The sequence below is a fragment of the Pelmatolapia mariae genome, linkage group LG20 (genome assembly GCF_036321145.2).
Source record: "Pelmatolapia mariae isolate MD_Pm_ZW linkage group LG20, Pm_UMD_F_2, whole genome shotgun sequence".
NCBI classification, from domain to species: domain Eukaryota; kingdom Metazoa; phylum Chordata; class Actinopteri; order Cichliformes; family Cichlidae; genus Pelmatolapia; species Pelmatolapia mariae.
Window position 1 is genome coordinate 44,046,659 of NC_086244.1, and position 23,012 is coordinate 44,069,670.

The window sequence follows — 23,012 nt, forward strand, 5'->3', positions numbered from 1 at the left end:
CAAACTAGGAGTGCTCGTATTTACCACATTTCCCGTGTACCCTGAACCTAGCAGAAGAGCTGGGCGTCTATGTGAATCGTTTGGTTCACGGCTGCTGTCAAGACAGAGAAAAAATCGAAAGAGGATGGGTGGTGTTTTGCGAGACAAGACAAATTTAGCTTTGGAAGAGGAAACGCAAATTGCACGGCTGACTGCGGTTTATTTATTTTCCTTTCTGCCTGAATGTGTTAAAACTGTTTGGCAAGAGGCGCCGAGTAAACAAGTTTCATGTGTTGGCGACCTTGAGAAACCATCCTGCTAATGAAATGGCTAGAGTTTTGTTTTTTTCCACAGACCAGCTATAATAAGTTGTTAGTGGACATTTGAACGTGTGCCTGCGCTCTCAGCATCACAATTGTAGCCTACATTTAAAACTTTTCTCGTATTTGCTTTAAGTAGCAGGTCGCCTGATATATCAGATCCGTAAATACCAATCATATAAATAGCCAGAGGCCGTGCACGGTTGACTTCTTTGTTTTCTCTGAACTTTGCTATAACAAGTGAAGAGGAGAAAAATAAATGGCTGATTCAAACATACAAGCTCAACCTCAGGGGGTCCGAGTCGAAGTTCAACTCCAGTACGAGTTTGCTGTTCCTGTGGCGTCCCCTAGCCGCACAGTGTTGTAACTGCAACGTTATGGCAGTATCGGGGGTCAAGGATCTGCAGACCAGCAACAAGTCTGACTAAACATGATTAAATATCTCTACTGCAGCATTTCATTATTTAGTCGCCAAAAACTCTATAGCACTGAAATTATTTATTCATTAATTAGTTACTAATCATACTAATAGAAAACTATCTTTATCCCGCCTGTAACAATAAAAGAACATATTTAAATTACAGTAGTTCTCAGTATTTGTAGAACTGCAGAGTAACTACTCAGTTATATGAACCCCAAAGAGTTTGTGGTTCTGACTATCAGTGTGCGTCTGCAGCAAGACAGAACATGAGATTTATGACTGCACAGTAATCTGTGCTCTTTGACTGTATGTGTTAATACAGCGAGAGACGGCTTTAAAAGGAATGGGGTGAGTTAATAGACACAGCCCCAACAGTGACTGATTACGTGTAAAGTTTTTAAATAACCTTTATACAGTGTGCAGCCAGTGGACCTGAGGTGTTGGAGGCACAGGTCTGGGCTCCAGCCCTTACACCATCCTCTCAGCCAGCATACAGCTGTGGCACCGATACTGACACACTGTGTTTACCGGCTGTGTGTGGATTTTGTCTTCTTTCTCCCACAGGTTCAAGTGAGATACAAAACTTGTGTTTCCTTTAGGCTTCTCATTCTATCAAGGCCAAAGCTGTTAGACAGTGCAGAGTGTGTGCCAAGCCTCATTTTCAGTGATTCATGTTCTTACCAGCAAGCAGTGCTTGTCCCCCCCCCCCCCCCCCCCCCCACACACACACACACACAAACATCCAGCGAGCTCATCTGTGATTATCATTTACTCATATGTGGTTAGTGAGGTAAGTTCGAATTTAGACCTTCAGTGTCGCTTCTTATCAGGGTACATCACCATGGTAACTTGTGCTGTACACTAGCATGCTCTGCAGCAGGTTATTTTTGACAGAGCTGAGACAGTGCTTAGAGCTAATGCTTAAAATCTTTCCTCCCAGGACTAATCCAGAAAACCCCAAATAACGATGGCAGCCTTTCCTCACATGGTCATGGCTGCAATTCCATGTCCATGTGTTTGGAACGTAGGCATAACCAGTTCCAAAGGCTGCCTCCAGATAAAAGAGAGTCTGGACGACCAATGGTGAAATGGAGCAGATGTGTGGTACAGTGTATATAATGTTACAGTGAATGTTCGAGTAATATGGAACCAGGTTTCAAATAATGGGGTAAGAAAAAAACATGTAAATATACATGTTAAAACATACAGACACATAAACCGCAAACACAATCAGCCATAACAACAGACACTGGTTCCAACATGCACACATGCATGCATGCATTGTTGCAAACTATGGCCAAAAATAAAGGGGAGAAGATTAAAGAAAGCCTGACCCATAAAATCCAGCTTTGCTGCTGTGTGCTGCACCAGCTGGAGATGAGCTATGGAGGACTGATGCATGTGAAAAATCAATTGCAATAAGACAGAATTGTGAGGATCTTCTCCTGTGGAACCAGCTTCCAGTTTGGATTGTGGAGGCAGACACGTCTCTAATTTAAGGATTAGGCTTAAAGCTGTCCTTTTTGATAGAGCATACACCTCATAGACTCTCAACCATCTCTTAGTTATGTTATTATAGTCTGAGGCTGTTGGGGGAACTTCCCACAATGAATCGAGCAACTGTTTGTGTTCCACTCTTTCACTCCTCACGGTTATAGTGCCATCACAAAGTATCTGCATCCTTCTTCATTTCTTAGTTTTCTGCATATTTGTTGCATAACCAGCAGTTGGGCCACGGAAATAGATCACAGGGGGGAAAGAGCAGGGACCATGCAGTTCAGTTTAATATATGAATATATTTATCTAAATTAATATTAATGGTCCTGGGTCTGTTACCCTGTGTTACTGATTCTCTTTTCTGATCCTTCCAGTTCTGTGTATTATTATATAGCTTGTTTCTTAAGTTTGCTTTTCAGGTATTATTCCAGAACGTTGGTTTTATCTGTTTTGTAGGTTACATTTGTTATTTACAGTAACCCTGTAAGTTTGTAATCTGGTTTATGTTCACGGTTGTAGTTTGTTGTTATTTTTGTTTTTCCTACCTCCCCTGTTTTTAATGAAGTCTCCATCACTCTGTTAATTACTGTCCATGTTATTTTGATAGTCACGTGTTCCTGTGCTTTGTATTTAGTTTATTTCCATGTTTCATTTCATTAGTTACAACTGTATCATGTCCATTTCCCCTGATTGCCTCATTCGTGTATGTGAGGTGTCGGTTTGTCTCCGTCCTTTGTTGTGTCGTGCTGTTTGCTCGCTGTGGTTCTTCCTGTCTGTGTCTTCTGGTTTGAGTTTGTTGGATTTTGTTACTTGGTGCTGTCAGACTTTCCATTTGTCTAAATAAAGGTTTGTGTTTTTGTTTTTTTAACTCTGTAAACCAGTCTGTATCTGGGTCCACATCTGCACTCTACATGATACCACATCACTGGAGATGTTGCACTTGCAACATCCATCAACCTCACAGCCCACATTTTCCTCAAGGCCACAAGACACTCAAAACACATCCACTTGAGACAAACACATCCACTTGAGACAAACACATCCACTTGAGACAGGCAATCCAGTCTTTCCTAGCGATGAACCCTAGTTTGAAATGTAGTAGTGTGACTCTGCCCCTGTGGAACCTGGGGTTCGCTGCTCAGTGAAGCCAACAGGACCACATCATCTACTAAACGCAAGCCCAAGTAGCCAGAACTGGATATTCTCTTAGCTAAGCCAAGAACTTGTATTCATATGATAAATCACAAACACTAGGCTGGCTCAGTGGCAACAAATCTAACTCACTGCTGGCAATGTGAACCAAGCCCTCACTAAGCACTCCCAAAGGATCCCCATAAGAGAGTCTGATGGATGCAGTGATACGCTTCTTCGAGTCCTCAAGTACTTGGGCAAACTCTCACATGAGAGCCCCCAATCGAACAAGTATCCCTAGATGTGGAACAGCTAACCCAAAGACTCCAGTGAGGACACATCCTGATGTAACTGGCTCTTGAGTCATCAGGATAAATAACCATCTGGAGGTGCAGGTAAGCAACTCTTCACATTCACCAGGGGGAAAGCATGTACGCAGCACACTATTGATCAAACATACTAACAGTGTCTTTTTAGATAGAAATAGTGTACACTCTGCACTGTCCCTGGGGCTGCCTCTTAGCAGTCGTCCGGAAGTTGGCAGATTGAGTTTCTTTGTTAAACTGTGACTCCAAAGCTGTTGTTGTGAAGTCCCAGGAAAAAAAAAGAGTGAGCTGCAAATGAGGATAATAGAGGAATTGTTACAATTGGCTACAATCGATCAGAAGCTGTGAATAGTTAGTTGTGGAGCGTTGTTTTCATCACTCCATAGGAAACCTGCTGGCGGTGTACCCTTCCAAACTATCGGTGCTGCTGCTGAGGCTTCCTCATCGTCTCTATGGAAGCCGAGCACAACACAGCATCATGTGTGAGGAGTGACATAATGTTTCTTTCCAGGCGCCGGGTTACTTCTATGTACCACAGTCCTGGCCCACAGCCCTGCTTTGTGTGTTCCCCCTCTGTGGCTGAGGTAGAAAAAACCATCGTGAAGTCTTTCTGCAATACTCATCTTACAGGGAACCAGTTCAAAAAAAGCTCTCATCTTATTTTAAAGCAGCAAGTTTTCACATAGTTCTGTTTTCCATTATTTTGAATAATGCTGTCTTCTTTCCTTTCTTTGCTTTTCCTTTCATTCAGTCCAGCTTTGCCTCGTCTTTTTCCATTGCATAATTGTAGCCGCTCTCCGTTGGTCCCTGTCCTCTGGCCAAAAGCATAAAAGGCTCAGAAAGTCCCACCACTTCAAGTTTCCACTTTATGTGTGTCCTAGCAAAGGAACAAAGTCTCATGATTACAGTAACATTTCTTATGATGTAATCTTGCACTGAATGAATCCTTGAGCAAGACTGACACAATATTGTTAGTGTATTAAGTGTGACAGTTGGTGATTAGGTCATGCATTCAAAGGCTGCTTTTCCATTTGATTGATGCTTTAAGTCACATCAGGTCATAATCACATCACACAGTTTGCCTGGATTGTGCGTTACATGATAAAGCTTGCAAACATTTTGTGAAACGAGGATTTTCCTTCCTAAGCTCTGCTGTTTAAGCTTATTTTACAATATCAGCTCAAAAACAAAGTGTAGCACAGAGCTGGGCATGTCCTTACTATGACTAGTGGAAATGAACTTGGAGCACTTTGCAGTCTTACTGACGACTAATAACAAGTACAGGTGCAGCTTTTTCCAACCGGACATGATGGAGACAACAGATTTGACAGCTGTTCGACTCAAGCCTGCTGTCAGAAGCAACAGCCACCTCTGGACACGACAGTGCAAACACAGGATGAGTGTAAACAGGTGAGGTATGAAGCCAATGTTCTGGGCTTCCTTCACTGCCTGCCTTCTGCGTCCTGACCGTATGCCCATGAAGTGAAGACATAGAATAGGTTATTATAGGCTCACATAATCTGAATGGTTCATTTTGTTCAAGCTGTAAAAATCTAAAGATCCCTTTGATTTTTATCAAGTTCACTTGTCGTTTTCAGTGTTCGTTTTTAATAAGCACAGATTAACAGAGCTGACCTTCTGCTAGCTGCATTAAGGACAACAAGGCCAACTGACCCGCGTGGATCTGCTCCTGCTGGTTTATTGACAAATACCTTAAAGACTATTATATCTTAAAGAACTCATTGTGTCTTACAGTCACAACAGAGCACTTTTTCATGAGGCCACCACACAACAGCCTTTGTGAATTTCAGTACCCACCGGGAACAAACCCAACCTGCTGCAGTAAAGCCTGCAGCCCAGGCTCTCACTCTGGTTTACAGGGACTAAAGAGCACGCAACAATGGACCAGATATTCCACTCTCCCCAAGTGGTTAAAGCCTTCTCCATGTAAACAATGAAATGGATAGACTCTCCTCTTCGGTACCCTGCCATTAACCTTACCAGGGAAGCTGAGTAATGTGAGCACCCCCTTATGAAAGATGGGAACCTCCATTTCAGCCTATCCAAAGGCACTGCCCCAGATCACCATTCAACATTGCACAAGTGTGCCAACCAGGACAGCCCCACAACATCCAAGGCTGAATCTGATTTACCCCAGGGGCCCTGCCAGCAAGGAGTTGTTTAACCCCCTCAGTGAGTTCGCCCCCGATTCATGGACGAGTCTTTTTTCTGTCGTGACATGAAATTTGTCCATTTTCTTTCCTGTAGTTTGTGCTTTGCTTCGGTCACGATTAGCGGAGGCAGATCGTGTGAAGTTGAGGTGTGGACCCAAAAGCAGACGCATGGAACAGAACTCGGTTTTAACAGAAAGCGAGCCGTTTAATAAGGCTGGTAGAAAAAACACAAAACAAAGGGCAAAGGCTAAAAAGTGAGTAACCTCAAATTAAACACGAAAACACCCTGAACATGAAACCTGGAACATAATGACAAGACAGGCGAAAGCAAACTGAACATGTGACGCGAGACTGTCAAAGTAAAACAGGAAACACACAGACTTGACATGGTGATGGGGAAATAGAAACGGGAGATGAGACACGGACACAGCTAAGGAACAAATCCAGAGAACGGGACAGCTAGGCCGAACACAGCTGACAGACTCGAACACTGAAGACGCGACACCATAACCAACATAGTGGAGAAGACACAGACCTGGGAGGAACCTAAACAGACCTAAACAGGAAACAGAGAACTAACTGAAGCCTAAACCAGAACATCATAACACAAAAAGGCATGAAAGTGGAAATGCTAGCTCGAAAGCCCCAGAGCCATGACAGCTCCCGTGTTTCTGCACACACCCCTGTCTCCACAGTTAGAATGATGTATGTGAGGATGTCGACAACTTTCCATAAGGTGTGTGAAGGTGCTGCAGAAGTCATAGAAATCAAAAAATCTCACATGTATGTTATTCTTCTCTGGGTCTTACTGAGTCAGAGTACTTCTAAAGAACATTACATTACTACCTGTCTCATTAAGTTTTGTAACTTTTCTTTTCATGCCATTAATATATGTAAAAACAGTATGCTGGTCCAGTCCACTTAAAACACACATGTTCTACAAGTCCCAGCTTAGCCCAGCCCTAAGTAGTTAAGACTACTCAATCCGAGGCCAGTGATGTAAGTGCTACAGCGTCAGTGAACCTTCAAATTCATATTTTTCCCTCTCTCAGTATCTAAAGTAAAGCCAAAGTAGAACATTTTATTATTATTAATGTTCATAAATCTGTGAAATCCACTAAGAAGAAAATAAATCTTTGAACGAGCCCTGATATCACTTCTGTATCAGTTCGTGCAGGATTTTCACGTGACTGCTCCGTTATCGTTGTAGAATTCTATTGGTTCGAGTTCTCGTGGGAGACGTAGCTGATTGGATGTAATCGAGTGACGTCAGGTTGCGGGATACGGAAGTCGTTGTTAGAATAGCTGGCGGGGAGCTGTGAGTTGTTGTGAAACGCAGATATGGAAGAAAATCACTTGAAGTCCAGACTGAAGCGAAAGAAGTCAACGGTCGAAGCTTCCGGGGGAGCACTGAAGAGGAGCCCGACAACGTCCAGCAACAACCCGGCAAAGAGCGGTGGGTGAGTGTGTTTGCACCGACAACTTTACCTTAAAGGTTGAAGTCTGGCCCGTTAACGGCATTTGATCTGCGCTGGGGAAACGTAACGCGTTACTCACAAGCCGAGTAACGTGAATCACTGAACTCTGCTCATTAAAGAGCAACAAAGGCATATCCGGTTTGTTTATGGTCGAAACGGGCCTGTAGGAGAGTCAAACACGAGATGATAATAATGATAAATATATGAGCTCTTTGAAGTAACCATGCACCGATCCGACTTTTTGCATTTCCGGTACCATAGCTTGGCTTTAGATATGTGTTGATGATGCTGCCAACCTGTTATCAGACTTCAATGACTGAGCGGTCCTCATGGAGGACAGCGCTGAGATCTGTTACTGTAACGACAGCAGGCTCAAACCTTCTTTTACTAACACTCTCAAATTAAACGGAACTAGTCAGGATCCAAGTTAACTGGATTATTTTTACTAAACAAAGAAGACAACAGAATTCCAGTCAGTAAAACGATCTACTTTTGTTTGAGTTTTACAGTAAATGTGAATTTCTCCTTCTGTGTTAAATCAAAGTATTTCATAACCACAGAGCTTAAACTCTGCTGCAACCTGATGTGCACCTCCCTGCACCTGACACTGAATTAGATCCAGTACTGTACGTAAAGACCCCCCCATGTTAGAGAGAAAAGCCCAGCAGTCCCCTCTGAGCAAGCACTGGGCCCTTATGGGGAGGAAGAGTCTGTCTTTTAATGGGAAGAAACCACAGCAAGGCTCGCAGGGAGGGGGATGTGTCAGGGGTTGGGGGACAAGGACAAAACAGAAACAAGAGAAGACAGAAGTTATTGACATACAGCAGTGAATGCTCGGCACCCTGAGCCCTGCAGCAGAAGTAAGGCTGGCTCAGGGTCACGTCTGAGCTGCAAGCTTTATCCAAAGAAAGCAAGTTTGGGTGTAATCATAAAAGTAGAGAGAGGCTCTGAAGGCTCTGCTCCCCGATCTACTTTTAGTCTGAGACAATTTTACATTACATTCAGAATTTAACAGGAAACCAAAGAAGAAAAGCCAGTGTGGGAAAAATCGTCTGTTTTTCTAGCCCCTGTTTCTGCGTCTCATTATTCTCAGACAGGATATTTCTCGTTTCACAAAGATGATAGATATCAGCCCTGCGTGTTAATGGGCCCACTGAAGCACATTTCCTGCTCAAAAACTGCTTTAGAAAACGTCAAAGTGTTAGTGGAGGTCATCCAGAGTTAGACACTGAGGCTTTCAGGGCAGAGAACAATAACAACAATAGTACAGTTTTACAGAAGAAAATTATAGGTGTTTAGGACATGTCTGTAGTTTAACCAGCTGTCATCTGTGGCTCCATAGACAAAGATAACTAAGTATCAGTTTGTATATTATCATTGGTCACAATTCAAGAAAGAGACTGAAGGACAACAGCGACACATTAAGTGTCCTCTCACATCCTGAAGAGCCTCAATACTTCCACAAAAGTTGTGTTAAAAGGTATTTTTGCGTGGCGTGGTTGTGATGTCTATGGATGTCATGTGACAGCTCGTATCCATTTAACTGCTCGAGGCTGAGACAGCGTGTTGATGTCATCCAGGCATCATCTCCCTGACTGTCATCATTAAACCGGACTCTCCGCTCGATTTCACCGCTGCTGCCTTTGGGGAAAATTTATTTCACTGAAAAAAATATGACTTGCTGTCCTTGTTTATGTTTTAGTTTTGCTGAGTGGAATTCTGGTATTTTGTTAGTCTGTTGTTTTTTTAGTATCTGATGTGATGGCTGGAGTTTGGTAGCCAGTAAAAATTCAACATTTTTAATTGAATTTTCTTCCCTAATAGAAACAAACAAAGTAAAAAGGCACACATACAACTATTTACAAAGAGGTGTTTTTAATGCAGTTAAATAAAAACCAGCTGATGTGAAGCTTTGCTGTGTTATTAAATCTGTGTTTCGTTTCGTTTGCAGTGTGCACCAGATCAAAGAGCAGCTTCAGAAATAATCTGATTGACTAAAACTTCCTACAGATTGATTAATAAAAGGGAAAATAACAAATGTGTGTGGAAATACTCGAGTCAAAGTTGTGTCGTATTTGTTTAGTGATGGTTTGTATGGAGACGCATGCATGAGGAGCGATGTGAGGAGAATGCAGCAGTTCACAGTGTGGATGATCTGCTTCACAGGCCGACGCTTCCTGCAGGAGCGTGGTGGAGCAGACAGCAGCTGCTTGCTGTGGAGAGCCTGTGGGCATTCACACTCCAGGCTGCTCTGCCATGCCTGGAGGAGCAGCTCTGGGACCAGGTTCCTGATCTTCCACATACATCTGCAGCGGTATGTTACTGCATTACACAGCTCCTGCAGGGAATATGATGAAGCTCCCAACAAGACACGAGCACACAAAGTGCCAAATGTTCACAGTTGAGATATTCCAGAGTGTTCCTGCTGTGTACTCTGTATGACAGCGTGTCCGCTGGCCTCACTCTGACAGGTGGAGTTTCTCTGTCAGACACAGGAGCCTGTGTGCTGTGATGCTCCTGTGCAACTTGGAGACATCAGGGAGAACATAGTGATGTTGCAAGTTCTCAGCAGGCAGTGTGGAGAAGATGGGGCGGGAATTATCCACCTCAGGGGTTCATATCATTTCAATCATTGTGATATTTTATTGTGATGCACTGCACATTATAGAGATGTCACCATGATACAGTACATAACAAAACAGCTATTTGAGGTTAACATCTTCTTTGTCTTGTTTTTCGTTTGATAGTCGCCACTGTCAGAAATCCTGACTTACTGCTCAGACACTAAAGGAGCACATCTGAGTCAGAGTATAGCAGCAGGTCATTTCAGCTGATGTTATGAAGTTAACATCAGGTGTATTCGAGGGGCAACGATCCCAAAAAGCAGGCGTGGTTTCACAGGTGGAGGCCACTGACTCTGTGCACCAGTTATGCATTTGAGGGTCAGGATCACTGCTGGTAAGTCATACCTGGACCCTATAAAAGTTGCAACTCCTCCAGGATGTGACATCACTAAGTGCTATTGGCAGGATGTTTGTTGTGTGTCATAGCACAGTCTCCTAAGCATGGAGGAGAGATTCTAGGAGACATACAGTCTAAGAGAGATGGACAGTGCTGTCTTTAGCTCATCAGCAGGGCTGCTATCGGCTCCTTTGTGCAAAGAGGAACTGGATGAACACTGCCAGAGTCCTGTTAAATGATACCTAGTAGACTACTGGTACAGATGTTTCTGAAAATGACACTCGATTTTCAGCTTGAAGATTTTCAGGCTGCTTTTGATGAACCTATAGAGGGCTTAATTATTTCCATCAATGTAGCATTCTCTCATGTTAGCGTGTCCACGGCAGTATAGATATCAGCAGGATTTTTTTTCTTTTCCCAAGATCTGATGTGTTTTCTTAGTGTTGCTTTCATTTTTTGAGCAGTATATTTCTGTATCCATGTCTTGACCCACTCCTAAATACATCTCAAAGGATGCAGTACTAGATAGGATGTAAAAGAAGGCCACCATGTATGAATGTATGAACCCCAAACATGTTTCATTGTGTCAGGAGCATAGAAGTTATCAGAAAAGACTAACAAGCTTGGTAATTAGGCTGCATCCATAAACTGCATTGTATTGTACTGATGTGTGTCTGTATAGATATAATGTACAAATATATGTGGTAATTGGTTTATACGAACAGGAGGGGAAGAGAGAGAGAGCCAGGAAGCGAGCTGCCTTCATTGCCAACCCGGAAACGGGCAAAGTGATTGGTTGAAGTGTTCCATAGGGGAAGTGAATGGTGTCCTCCAGGTCACTTTGAAGGATGCTGAGGAGGTGATCAAGGCAGATGCTCAGCATCTGCTCCAGGCACATGTTAGGTCTACAAATGTTGCCCAGAGCTTCTTCAGCATGTGTGGAAGACCTTAAAGATGACTTGGTGGGAAGGTCAGCAACCAGTGGAGGAGGTTTAGATTCCCAAAGAGAGGAACTCATCCAGTTTTGGGCAATTTTGCTGTTGAGTGTTGAAGGGAGGATGTTTTTAAGCACTGTATTATGAAAACTGAATTTTTCCAAGAACAACTATATCAACCCCTTTATTGAGAAGGGTGGGATTCCTGGTTTTGTATGAAGTTGATTAGGGGGTGGTTCTCGTACACCAAGAGTCAGATTAAAATGCTAATTCTATTCAAATGCTCAAAAAGGTCCAATCAGTGAAGTTAAAGGATGGATGATAGCTTATATTAAAGCTGCTGTGCCCCTTCCTTCCAAAGTATAGTAACACTTGTTACCAGGGGGAAACCACACCCCTGACTTTGAGAAACACCAGGCACTAAACATCCTTAGTTCAGCTGTAAAGCTGGACATCAGAACATGGAGGACCTGCAGAGCTGCTCTCCAGGGTGGCCGTTAGAGCAACCGTGTTTGTTTGGCACTTCTGTCTCATTTTTGAGCCCTTGAGATTGAACCTTGGTTCTAACTAGAACCAACACTTAAACACTGACACTATAGAATAAAGTCTTTTTTTTCCTTTTTGAAGGGGATATTGGGAAATGTAACTTCTTTTGTAGATCTAATCTTCATGATGAAACTAATATCTTTGGACTTTTGGTTGGTTAAAACATTCAAAATGACACATAAACAAGTAATTGTAATTTTTTTCTATAATGTTAGAGCTGCTGACCTATTTCCATTGGTGAGGAACATTTACATGACACACACACCTGTGTATTCATGTAATCCTCCAAAGATCAACTGTCCACAGCACGCTCCGCATCACTGGCTGAAGTTCCACACACCCGTTGTCAGACCCTTATTCCTGTTTTCTCCTTGTTTTTAGAGACCTGCGGGACTTTGGGTGGAGGAACAGGGGTGGTGCGACCTCAGCAGTGAGGTTTCTACCTTCCCTGAACCGTCTCATCTTTCTCTGAGTACGTCACAGATCCCAGATCCTGTCGGGCTCAGCTCCTCCCCGGAGGACCCCACAGCACACACCAGCGCTGTGCCAGATCCTCCTGTCAGAGGCCCGTCCTCCCACAGCATGGAGAGCTCCACTCACTCTCCTCAAACCTTCAGCAAAACACGGCGGCCGTCCCTGCACAGCTGGGAGGAGGCGCTGCCAGCACCAGGATTTTCCAGTGCTGGGAAGGAGGAGGGGAGGAAAGCGACTGGACCAGTCAGTAGGAAGCTTCCAACACACTGGGTGAAGGTATCTGACAGAGTTCCTCTGCAGCATGAGATCGAAGCTAAAAAGGAAGAAGAGGTGCAGGGATGCGGCAAACAAGATGGAGGAGGAGGAGCAGGAGGAGGACTGCAGAGTTGTCCCATGTGTCTCCAAGTGTTCCCTGCTGGGTAAGAACTGATCGGGTGCTTTTCTTTCTTCATTCACATCAGCATAGGGACTTTTTTCCTTCGTCCGTTGTTGCTGATTTTTATTAATTTATTTTTTAATGATTCTTTATGACATCACGGACCAGCCAGACGGCATCCAGCTGAAGCTGGTCACCAGTTAGATGTTTGCAGCGTGTGTAGCTCTTGTTAGTTAAATGGATAACGACAAGTAAACAAACTAGTTTAAGTTTTAGAGGTTTAAAAGTGACAGCATCACAAAGCTGACTGCCCAGCCTCAAAAGGATCAACATTACCTTACAGCAGAACTTCCATATATGTTTTTATTCTGCAGGTCTTGCATAGCAACAGCGTGACCTCTGCTTTCATGTCAGAATCAACATGACATAATTACATAAATATGAAAATGTAGTGAAGCAGAAACATTTATATGCTGTCTGAGGTGCAGTGCAGTTTCAGCACAAGGTCCAAACAAACAGTTGTCCAGATTCTGCTGCATAAGTGGTGCCCACAGATGGAGAGGTCCAGGGTTCAGTCAGGTCCAGTTCACCACGTCCAGTACAGTCCAGTTGTTCTTGGCTCTCCAGGTTCACCCAGATGGACTGCGATGGTCACCTGGCCCAGTGTCTGTCTGAAATGAATGTGGACATGACCTGGTAAGCTGAATCGATGCCGACGTCTACAAGGCGCCCGGTTGCTGCTCCGGGGTCGTATCGCACGGAGGACGGTGCAGGCAGCAGCCTGTGCACAGAACTCTGCTGACTGAGCTGCAGTGAGATGAGGAAACCAGAGTCCACCTCTTCGGTGCACGAGCACACCATGTTTTCATGGCTGATTAGTCGTACTGAGTGTTGTACACTTTACTTTAAAGCTCAGTAACAGACACTGTAACCTGTGCGTCTTTCTTTTTTTTCGTGTAAAAGTAACTGTAATCTTTATTAGCTTTGAGTTCAAGATGATCCGGTCGGCTTCATTCATGACGGCACTGCAGTGCACGTACACCCACTCAAGTAGAGCTGTGCTCGCAAGGTCACCTACCCTTGTATAGACTCTGCAGCTATCTAATGCAGTTCTACAAAGTCATGTTCTTCATTTCTCTGCATTGATGGTGTGACTGCAGTGTAACACATGAGCCTGACTATTCTCATTCAGTCCTGGTTCTTGCTGCCTGGATTTCCACCTGCTGTTTCTATAGTCTGCAAGCGGTGCTTACTGGACAAATGTACATGATGTATGATCCTTACTGCTCTTTTTGCATTGTGCATATGTTTTGTGTGGAACAGTTGTGTTACTCCAGAATTCACCACAATAATATAAATATGGCAGTAACAGTGTGTGCAGTCTTTCATTGGTCAGGATGAGCCTTGGTTTTCCCAAAATCCCGACGGTGTTTGCCCCCTTGTTACACACCTGTTTGTTATGTGGTTCCCATATAGGAAAGACCCTTTCAGTGGATACCTTATCAACATCTAGTTCCACATTTATATACATTTCTCAATTTAATTTACAAACAACATAAATTTGGTTTGGGATAAATTCCAAGAGAACTTATTTTGATCAAACCAACATTTATCAGTTTCTTCACTGACAACCTCCAAGAGCGGCTGTATCATCTGCAACACAACAAACCTCAGTATGTCTGTCACTCTACACATGTCATTGATACACACAGGAAACAGTCTGGGACCCAATACTGAACCTTGTGGGACACCACAGCTAATGTTCAACCAGTTAACTTTCCTCTTAAGCATCTGCACAGAGCTTCCTGCTGTCGTCGGCACAAATAAAGGACGTCAGTGAGAGAAAAAAGGACTCGGTTCACAGAAAACCAGTTTGATTTTTAATAATTACACATATTTACAAAGATGCGATGAAGCTAAACGAAGCAGACCTGGCCAGCATTATGTAAAAGCAGAACTGTAGTTCAATAATCCTTCATGGGGTTTGAGCGGCCTTCATGTTTTGTAAGGTGGAGTCAAGAGCTTCCAGTTTATCCATTGGTCCCTTAAGGGGAAAAAAAGCATCACTAATGTATCACCTGTGTGCAGGTAATAAAATACAGTCTGTGAGATGGAGTGTCGGGGTTGGAGGAGGAGGCTGCTTCTTTAGATTAGAGGTGTGTATTTTCATTACGCCGTCTCCCTGCCTGTACAGGGCCTGCAGCTAATTGAGGCCCTGTGACTGATCAGCTAATTAATCCTATTATGAGGTTATTAAATTAGCGTGGGTCAGGTTTCATCACAAAGCCAATTGAGAGCGTCTCCTCCCTCAGAAGAACGTATGCAGATACACACAGCTTGCATCAGAAGCACTGAGTTGTGTTGGAGACATGAATGTGTGCTCACTGATGTCCCAGCATTAAAACATCAAAGCTTCAGTTAGGTACTGATATGTTGCTTGCTGTGTATAAAAGGAGGCAGTATACAGAGTTAAAGTGTCCTGAAAACTTCATTATATAGTAAAGAGAAACTCATGGCTTCGTACTGGTTTTATAGCTGTTGTGCACCAGCAGCTGCATGGTGGAGGGCATGAATTATAATAGTGACCTAATCCTCCAACCCCTGACTAACACTCATCCAGAACATTCCAGCAGAGACTGGGAATGACCCACTTTTCTTTCTTTAGCGCCCCAGCATTTGTCTCAGGGCACTTTTTTACAGTATCTCTAGTACTGTAGGCATAGTCCTCAACAATCAGATGATCCTCTATGAACAGAGCTTGGCAACAGTAGGGAGGAAGAACGCCCATTTAATGGGAACAGACCTCTGCCAGAACCAGGCTCAGGGAGGGCGGCCTTTGCTGAGACTGGGCGTCGAGACAAACTCCAAAGTAACACACCTGGAATTTAACCCAAAAAAGCTTCGTTCCCCCACACAGGGAAGACCCACTAATGTCTGTGAACACCACGGAAAAGCTCTCATGGCTTTTCTGCTGTTCTCCCATTTCATTTAGACTTGCAAACAGATTTCCAGCTGTCGTGCAGCAGGTCTCAGTGTAGACATGGAACCACACAGTGAGCTCATAAAGGAAACGGTGACCAGTTTCCCCCAGCAGGTCACACAGATGGTCACGCAGCAGCACCTGGTGAGGAGGAACCCAAAGCTGCATTTACTGTGGAAGCTGAAGCCAACGTCTGACAGCAGGCATGGGCCAAGTCTGTCTGCTGCTCCTCACCTATGTGACAATAACGCGGACCTTCACTGGGAAATATTACAATTACACATGTGTAAGGAAAGAGGTCAGGTCTCCTCCCAGCTGCTCGTGTCAATTACACATTCACAGGAAATGTTGATTATTTGAACGATTGGTTAAAAATAAGAAGGTTTGTTTGTGGGGACTGAGGCAGCTTAGCGAGCTCCCTACGCTGGACGAGAGTTCGGACATACCCTGGCAGAGTTTCAGCTGCGTTACCTGCTGCAGCCGTAACAGGTGAACAGACAGAGGTGCAGTCAGAGACACGAGAAATCATTTGATCTTTGAGGCACTTCTTAAATAAAAAGTTGTCACCCCCTTGTTTGTGAAAACAACAGAACACAAAGAAAGGTTTGTGGTTATGGAGGAACATGTGCCGCTTGCATCAATAAAAGGCATCATCAATTTTGGATTCACTAGCTACATTATAATACACAATAACAACATTTTCTCCTTTGTCATTGTACATTCTTGTGTGTGTGAGGCGTGGCCCCCCTACCAAGATAGAAAAAAAAGAAGAATAAAAAATTGCACGTAAAATTATTTAAAGTTGTTCCGCAGAGCCGTCGTATTCATCCAGGGCGTGAGATGGGCTGAAACGTGTTGGTGGTGGCAGGCACAGAATGAAACGCTCACACAGCCAGTCCTGCTCTGACACGAGGATGGACTGACAGGGACAACAGGACCGAACAAAGAAAAGGAGAAGACAGCATAAAGTCAGGGAATGTTCCTGTAGTCCGGCGTCCGGCTCCCCAGGGAGAAACTCTCCCTCCTCCCGTTCGCCTTGTGGACAGGTCCAGGGGGAACTTCCTCCTTGTTGTCGCCTTTCTGAGTTGAGTTGGTTTGCAAGTTCGTTTGTTTGTTTGTGTTTTTGAACAGCAGCTCGGAGGAGGACGCTGGTTTCTCCTTCATACAGACTCTTCTGTGGCTAGCAGCAGGGGGTTGATGTATTCAAATCCCTCAAACTCGGACTGGTCTATTCTCTTGATGACGTCCCTGAGGAGAGAAGGATGGAAAGAACAATTAGAGGACTTGTTTTACCACAGAGCTACTGACAGTAAACCAGGTTTGCTCCTGGCGTCTCTCAGGTGAGCATCACCACATCTTTTTCCAGGTTTGGAATCTGAAGGAAGTAAAATGATGTTTTTGGGAGGGGTGGGGGAATGTCCATGTTGAATTGCAGACCATTGTTTAGACCATTTTCAGGCTCTGTACCCACTGATTTATGGTTCTGTTTTCATTTTCTTGGCAATCAGTACAGGTATCAGTAGAACGTACCTACTGATACAAATACCACTAAATTAGCTTTAAGAAAGATGATTGAAATGATAGAATGTAGCAAGGTGATTGACTCAGTAATTCAGAAAGTGTAGCTCTGCTGGGATTTTCCACACAATCATCTTTCTGGTTTTAGAGAATGGTTGAGGGGAAAAAAGAAAATATGAGTGAGCGGCGGTTCTCTCGGCACAAATTGTTGATGCCAGAGGTCAGAGCAGAGTGCACAGACCACAGTGTATGCCCCTCCTGTCAGCTAAGAATAGGAAACTGAGGCTACAGTTCACGTAAGCTCACCAACACTGGACAATGGAAGATTAGAAAAACGCTGCCTAGTCTGCTGAGTCTCCATTTCTGCTACAACGGCCACAAACTGCTAATCAGCATAAAGCATGGATCCATTCTTCCTTGTAGCAGCACTTGGTGTAATGTGGTGTGGGGGACAGTTTTTTGGCACAGCTCAGATCAGCTGAACTAGTTTAAACTGGCTTAAACCTTTCAAATGGATTCCACAATGACCAAATTTGAAATGTGTACCATGACGACTCTGTAGCATCTGTGTGATGCTATCATGTAAATATGGACCAACACGTCTGAGCAACGCACAAAGAATTAGCAGAGTTGTGAGGATGACGCGAGGTCCAAGCTGTTAATATCAAGGTTTACCTAATGAAGTGGCATGAGCCACTTGTTGACCTTGATGCCTAAAGGTTGTGCCAGCCTTTCCTATAAGGTGGAGGCTGCAGCAGGGTGGGGAGTGTGTGGACAGAAGAGTGCCCACACCAGCGTAACAGAGATCTGAAACATGCCCTGCTGTTCTTACTCTGATTGGGATCATGAAGTAAACGTCGTGCTGCTGAAAATGATTTGAAAGGAAAATGCTGACGTATGACATCGACACTGACATCAGGTTTGTTTTTGGACGATTCATTAGAAAGACTGCAGGTCTGTGGAGACACAGCAGCTTTTTAAGCTTGTTTTACTCTGAAACTTTTGCACGTTTATTAGCTTCAACTGCAAACACTGTGGATCACTCTGTGGACCGCTCTGATCCACAGAGTGATCTGCGGGGTGATCCACACACTGATCCACACACCGATCACACCGCGGATCAGTGTGTGGATCACACCGTGGATCGCTCTGTGGATCAGTGTGTCCACGGCTCTTTCTGCACTCTCTCCTCTTCGTCTCCATCTGGTAACGCTTTCACGTTTTCCAAGTCAGCAAAAAGAACCATTTACATTGGTTGAACACACTGTTTGTTTTGGTCGTCTCCCAAACCTTCTCCACTCTCCTTTGTGTTTCCCCCTCTGTGGTCTTTCACTCTGCCTCCTTGTTTTCCCTGAAACTTGAAAACAAAAAAGCCCACTTTCTAAATCTAATGGCGTTATTGTTGCTTGACCTACTCCCACAGTGCGAGTCCTTCACATGAGATCAGATGGAGAGAAAATATTTGCTTCATCAATATTCCAGTCTGCACACTCAAAGACACTATAGCGTTTCATTCACTTGTCCCGGTGCTCTCTGTGGGTGGGATCTGCAAGCTATCTGACAAAGCGGTGGCCCTTAAAGTGAGACTCCCACCCACCTGGTGGAGCAGGGAGAGGACCAGTGAACGTACCTATTGTTTTAACTTCAAAGCCCCCTGCTCCGTGTCTGCAGCGAGAAAACATCTCGGCCTTTCCCAGCAAGAGGCCTCCCCTCGGCAAGAGCTTAACCATGCCCCGCCCCTTCCATTGGCCAACACAACCACACACGTACACACGCACACACACACACACACGCACGCACGCACACACACACACACACACACACACACACAGATGCACGAGTAAACAGCCTGTTGCTGCAGTAGGAGAAGGCGGCAGTGTTGCTAAGGGAGTGCATTTTTTTACCCAGCTGCTCCTAATCCACAGTTTATAAAGTTCCACCTGAGATTATTCCTTCGTTAGTGGAAGCAACAAACACATAAAGCATTCAGCCAGTTCCTGATTCATCTGCACAGTGGTTTTTGTTTTTCTGACATCATGTCAGGGATATCGTCTTACAAGGATGGAAGGATCAAACGAACCAGCAGTGTGGAGGCTAACACAGCTCAAAAACACATCCTCTGTGGGAACGTGCAGCTGAGCCATCAGCTGATGTGGGCTGAGATCAGTGGACCAGTCTGAGCTAACGCTAACTGATGACAATGTTTCAACTGGGCTGGACGAGCACAAGGGAGGTTAATAAAACATTACACATTAGGTTATTCTTCAACATTACTAACCTCAGCTGTGCTATGCATTTTTGGAGACTTTGTGTGTTTCATTGCAGAACTGATCCAGAAGTTCATATGAATGAATCGAGGCAGATTTACCATCATCACAGCACACAGGCAGGTTTCACAGGAACTGAGGAGCCTCTGGGGTTCAGTTTGGCCAAAACCTGAACTCAAAGGTTTGATCAGTGGGAGCTAATCCAGCTAATCTTTTCACACCAAAAAACAACAGGCTAGGTTTGTAAGCTGGAAGCCAGCGATCTCTTCTCTAAGCCCACGCTGAAGACGTTAGCGCTGACACGTCCGTGTTAACGTGGACAAAGAGAGAAAAATACAAACGTGTTGCTCAAGTTTATGTCTGCATCGTTTCCTCAAATTTGTCTCATGTCCATCTCAGTCACAGTTGTAGCTGAACACTAAGCTGATGCACATACTTACAGGTGTACACTACCAGCTGTAATTCACACAGCTGTCTCCATTAGGGAAATGAAAGCTGCGGTGTGGCCTGGACATGTTTCCCCAACTATAAATGGAGCAGCTGAGCCATCGGTGATGTGGGCTGGCATTCAGATCAGTGGACCGCTCTGTAAGTACAGCTCTGTAGTGCAGCTCTGTAAGTGCAGCTTTGTAAGTGCAGCTCTGTAAGTGCAGCTTTGTAAGTGCAGCTTTGTAGTGCCGCCCTGTAAGTGCAGCTCTGTAGTGCAGCTCTGTAAGTGCAGCTGTGTAGTGCAGCTTTGTAGTGCAGCTGTGTAGTGCAGCTCTGTAAGTGCAGCTCTGTAAGTGCAGCTCTGTAAGTGCAGATCAGTGGACCGCTCTGTAGTGCAGCTCTGTAAGTGCACCTCTGTAGTGCAGCTTTGTAGTGCAGCTCTGTAAGTGCAGCTCAGTAAGTGCAGATCAGTGGACCGCTCTGTAGTGCAGCTCTGTAAGTGCAGCTCTGTAGTGCAGCTTTGTAGTGCAGCTCTGTAAGTGCAGCTCAGTAAGTGCAGATCAGTGGACCGCTCTGTAGTGCAGCTCTGTAGTGCAGCTCTGTAAGTGCACCTCTGTAGTGCAGCTCTGTAGTGCAGCTCTGTAAGTGCAGCTCTGTAAGTGCAGATCAGTGGACCGCTCTGTAGTGCAGCTCTGTAAGTGCAGCTCTGTAGTGCAGCTCTGTAAGTGCAGCTCTGTAAGTGCAGATCAGTGGACCGCTCTGTAGTGCAGCTCTGTAAGTGCACCTCTGTAGTACAGCTGTGTAGTGCAGCTCTGTAGTGCAGCTCTGTAAGTGCAGCTTTGTAGTGCAGCTCTGTAGTGCAGCTTTGTAGTGCAGCTGTGTAGTGCAGCTCTGTAAGTACAGCTTTGTAGTGCAGCTGTGTAGTGCAGCTCTGTAAGTGCAGCTGTGTAGTGCAGCTCTGTAAGTGCAGATCAGTGGACCGCTTTGTAGTGCAGCTCTGTAAGTGCAGCTCTGTAGTGCAGCTTTGTAGTGCAGCTCTGTAAGTGCAGCTTTGTAGTGCAGCTCTGTAAGTGCAGCTCTGTAAGTGCAGATCAGTGGACCGCTCTGTAGTGCAGCTCTGTAAGTGCACCTCTGTAGTGCAGCTTTGTAGTGCAGCTCTGTAAGTGCAGCTCTGTAAGTGAAGCTCTGTATGTGCAGCTCTGTAAGTGCAGCTGTGTAGTGCAGCTCTGTAAGTGCAGCTCTGTAAGTGCAGCTCTGTAAGTGCAGCTCTGTATGTGCAGCTCTGTAAGTGCAGCTGTGTAGTGCAGCTCTGTAAGTGCAGATCAGTGGACCGCTCTGTAGTGCAGCTCTGTAGCTCTCTGAATTTCAAAACCCTGCATCGTCTTCTCACACTCACAGTCGTGTCAGACACATTTTAATTCAATTCCATTTTGCTTCTATAGTGCCAATTCACAACAAGGCGCTTTATTGTAATAAGCTAACAGTCGGCAAAGGTAGGAGGGAAAAACAGCCTTTAAACAGGAAGTTGATCAGAACCAGGCTCAGGTGTGGCAGCCATCCAGTGCGACCTGCTGGTAGGTGAGGGAGAGAGCAGAAACAGGACAGAAGAGTCTCACAGTTTGAAATATGACCAGTTTATCCTTATTAAAGGCTTTAAGGTGGTGGTAATGAAACAATTTCAAAGTCTTCCTTTTCGTGGCAGATGGCTGCCCCTGAGCTGAGACAGACAAACCACTCACATTCACACCTGTATGCAATTACAATCACCAGTTGACCTCCAATAACTGCTCGTCTTGGACTGTGGGAGAAAGCCACATCAGTCGGAAAGAAGCGAGGAAAACATGCAAGCTCCACACAGATGGCGGATTCCAACCAGGACCTTCCTGCTGCGAGGCATCAGTGCTGAGCACCTGGTTATTTTTCTGTGTTAGCCCTGTGACAGACTAACAGCCTGTCCACAGTGAACCTGGCTCTCCCCTTGTGGCCCTGAATTCAATGCATAGATAGGTGGACTCACCAAGGGCTTGCTGATAGCAGGTTGTGTGATTGTTGGTTTTTTTTAGCTATGATGTGGTGACTGTGAGCTGGCGTTATGTAAGTGAAGATGAAGTGAATATATCAGAGATTTAGTCCATAATGATACAACAGCATCACACAGTTGGGGCTAATCACTAAAACAACGCAACTAGCTGCAACACCTGCCAGTGAACATCACAGACAGACATGCAGCATCAGTGAATGCAAAGTAACGTAGTGAAGAGTATGACTGCACAAGTCTGGAAAGATCTGTTCATCCAAGAACGGGAAAAAAGGATTTAACGAAAAAAGTGAGCTGCTGCAAACACATCATCGGCTCTGTGAGGACGTGCCACACTAAAGCAGTACTATAGTCCTAGCTGCTATATATTCAGGCCCTTGAAATCCATCACCAAGGATCAAGGCTAGTGAAGACAAAGCCCTCGTTTCCTAAGCACAGGCAGAGCTTGGCCATTTTCTAAGATAAGGAGCTGGCACAGAAAGCCTCTCCTGCACTCCTCTCACACGCTGCCGAGGGCCTCCAGCCATCCTGGCTTTTAATGTCGCAATGTAAATCTCTAACATGGAGGGTTTACCCTTCTCTCTCCTTTCATGGCTTTCACTTCTCTTTCTTCTTGTGCCAAAGCCATCGTGAGTGGGAGAGAGGGGAGACTGGAGAGCTTTTGCATCACCCCCTCCTAGCGAGAGTGGGCAACGTCAGCCCCTCTCCTTGGTAACAGGGAGGAGGAGGGGGTGGGGAGATAAAGTGCGAGACACAGGGAGGAGCCGTGCATCTTCTTTTGATGTGCTGCAGTTTTTGATGCCAACTTGCTATCTCTGCTGCTCAACTGGTCACGTGCTCCCCACCCCATTCTCCCACTCATCTCCCTCTTCTCACCACTGCACCATTTGGACCTCTTCTACGATCGTCTTCCCAAGAGTTAGTCGCAGATTCCCATCATCAAAGTCTGTCACAAACAAGCTGGGATGAGCTTCAGAGACATCTCGCTGCAGCCCCTTAATGAGCTGCGAGGCTCAGCCACTCCAAGGCTGGTTTTGAACATCGATATCTGCTGAACAGCACAAACTTCAAACTGGATGCTTCCCAAAGACATCTGCCGTGGGTGCAGATCATGACGGGCATGTAATAAGGCCGCCAAGTGCAGCACAGTCAACAACTCTGC

At 45.0% G+C, this 23,012-nt stretch overlaps 2 protein-coding genes across 7 annotated transcripts in view; one reads left to right on the forward strand and one right to left on the reverse strand.

The window, feature by feature from the left end:
* Positions 1 to 7,151: 7,151 nt before the first annotated feature.
* si:ch73-70k4.1 (Fanconi anemia core complex-associated protein 20) lies at positions 7,152 to 14,063 on the forward strand. Of its 2 annotated transcripts, none has more exons than XM_063464520.1 (4): positions 7,152 to 7,308; positions 9,493 to 9,640; positions 12,150 to 12,661; positions 13,246 to 14,063. In XM_063464520.1, exons 1-4 carry the CDS (start codon positions 7,190 to 7,192, stop codon positions 13,316 to 13,318), a joined length of 852 nt encoding a protein of 283 aa, XP_063320590.1. In that variant the 5' UTR covers positions 7,152 to 7,189; the 3' UTR covers positions 13,319 to 14,063. The 2 variants fall into 2 exon arrangements, with proteins under 2 accessions (XP_063320590.1, XP_063320591.1); XM_063464521.1 differs by having other exon boundaries at positions 12,252 to 12,661.
* Positions 14,064 to 14,475: 412 nt separating this feature from the next.
* prkcz (protein kinase C, zeta) overlaps positions 14,476 to 23,012 on the reverse strand; it is a 97,987-nt gene continuing 89,450 nt past the window's right edge. For all 5 annotated transcript variants that reach the window (XM_063464239.1, XM_063464243.1, XM_063464241.1 and 2 more), the window contains one exon: positions 14,476 to 16,846. In XM_063464239.1, the coding sequence (XP_063320309.1) occupies positions 16,759 to 16,846 (88 nt within the window). In that variant the 3' untranslated portion in view covers positions 14,476 to 16,758. The remainder of the gene's footprint in view (positions 16,847 to 23,012) is intronic.

Excerpts from the sequence above, each read along its gene's own strand:
- si:ch73-70k4.1 (XM_063464520.1), top strand. The coding sequence starts at position 7,190 with ATGGAAGAAAATCACTTGAAGTCCAGACTGAAGCGAAAGAAGTCAACG. Across the intron at positions 7,309-9,492 it reads AACCCGGCAAAGAGCGGTGG|GCCGACGCTTCCTGCAGGAG; the intron begins GTGAGTGTGTTT and ends TCTGCTTCACAG. Across the intron at positions 12,662-13,245 it reads CTCCAAGTGTTCCCTGCTGG|GTTCACCCAGATGGACTGCG; the intron begins GTAAGAACTGAT and ends TTGGCTCTCCAG.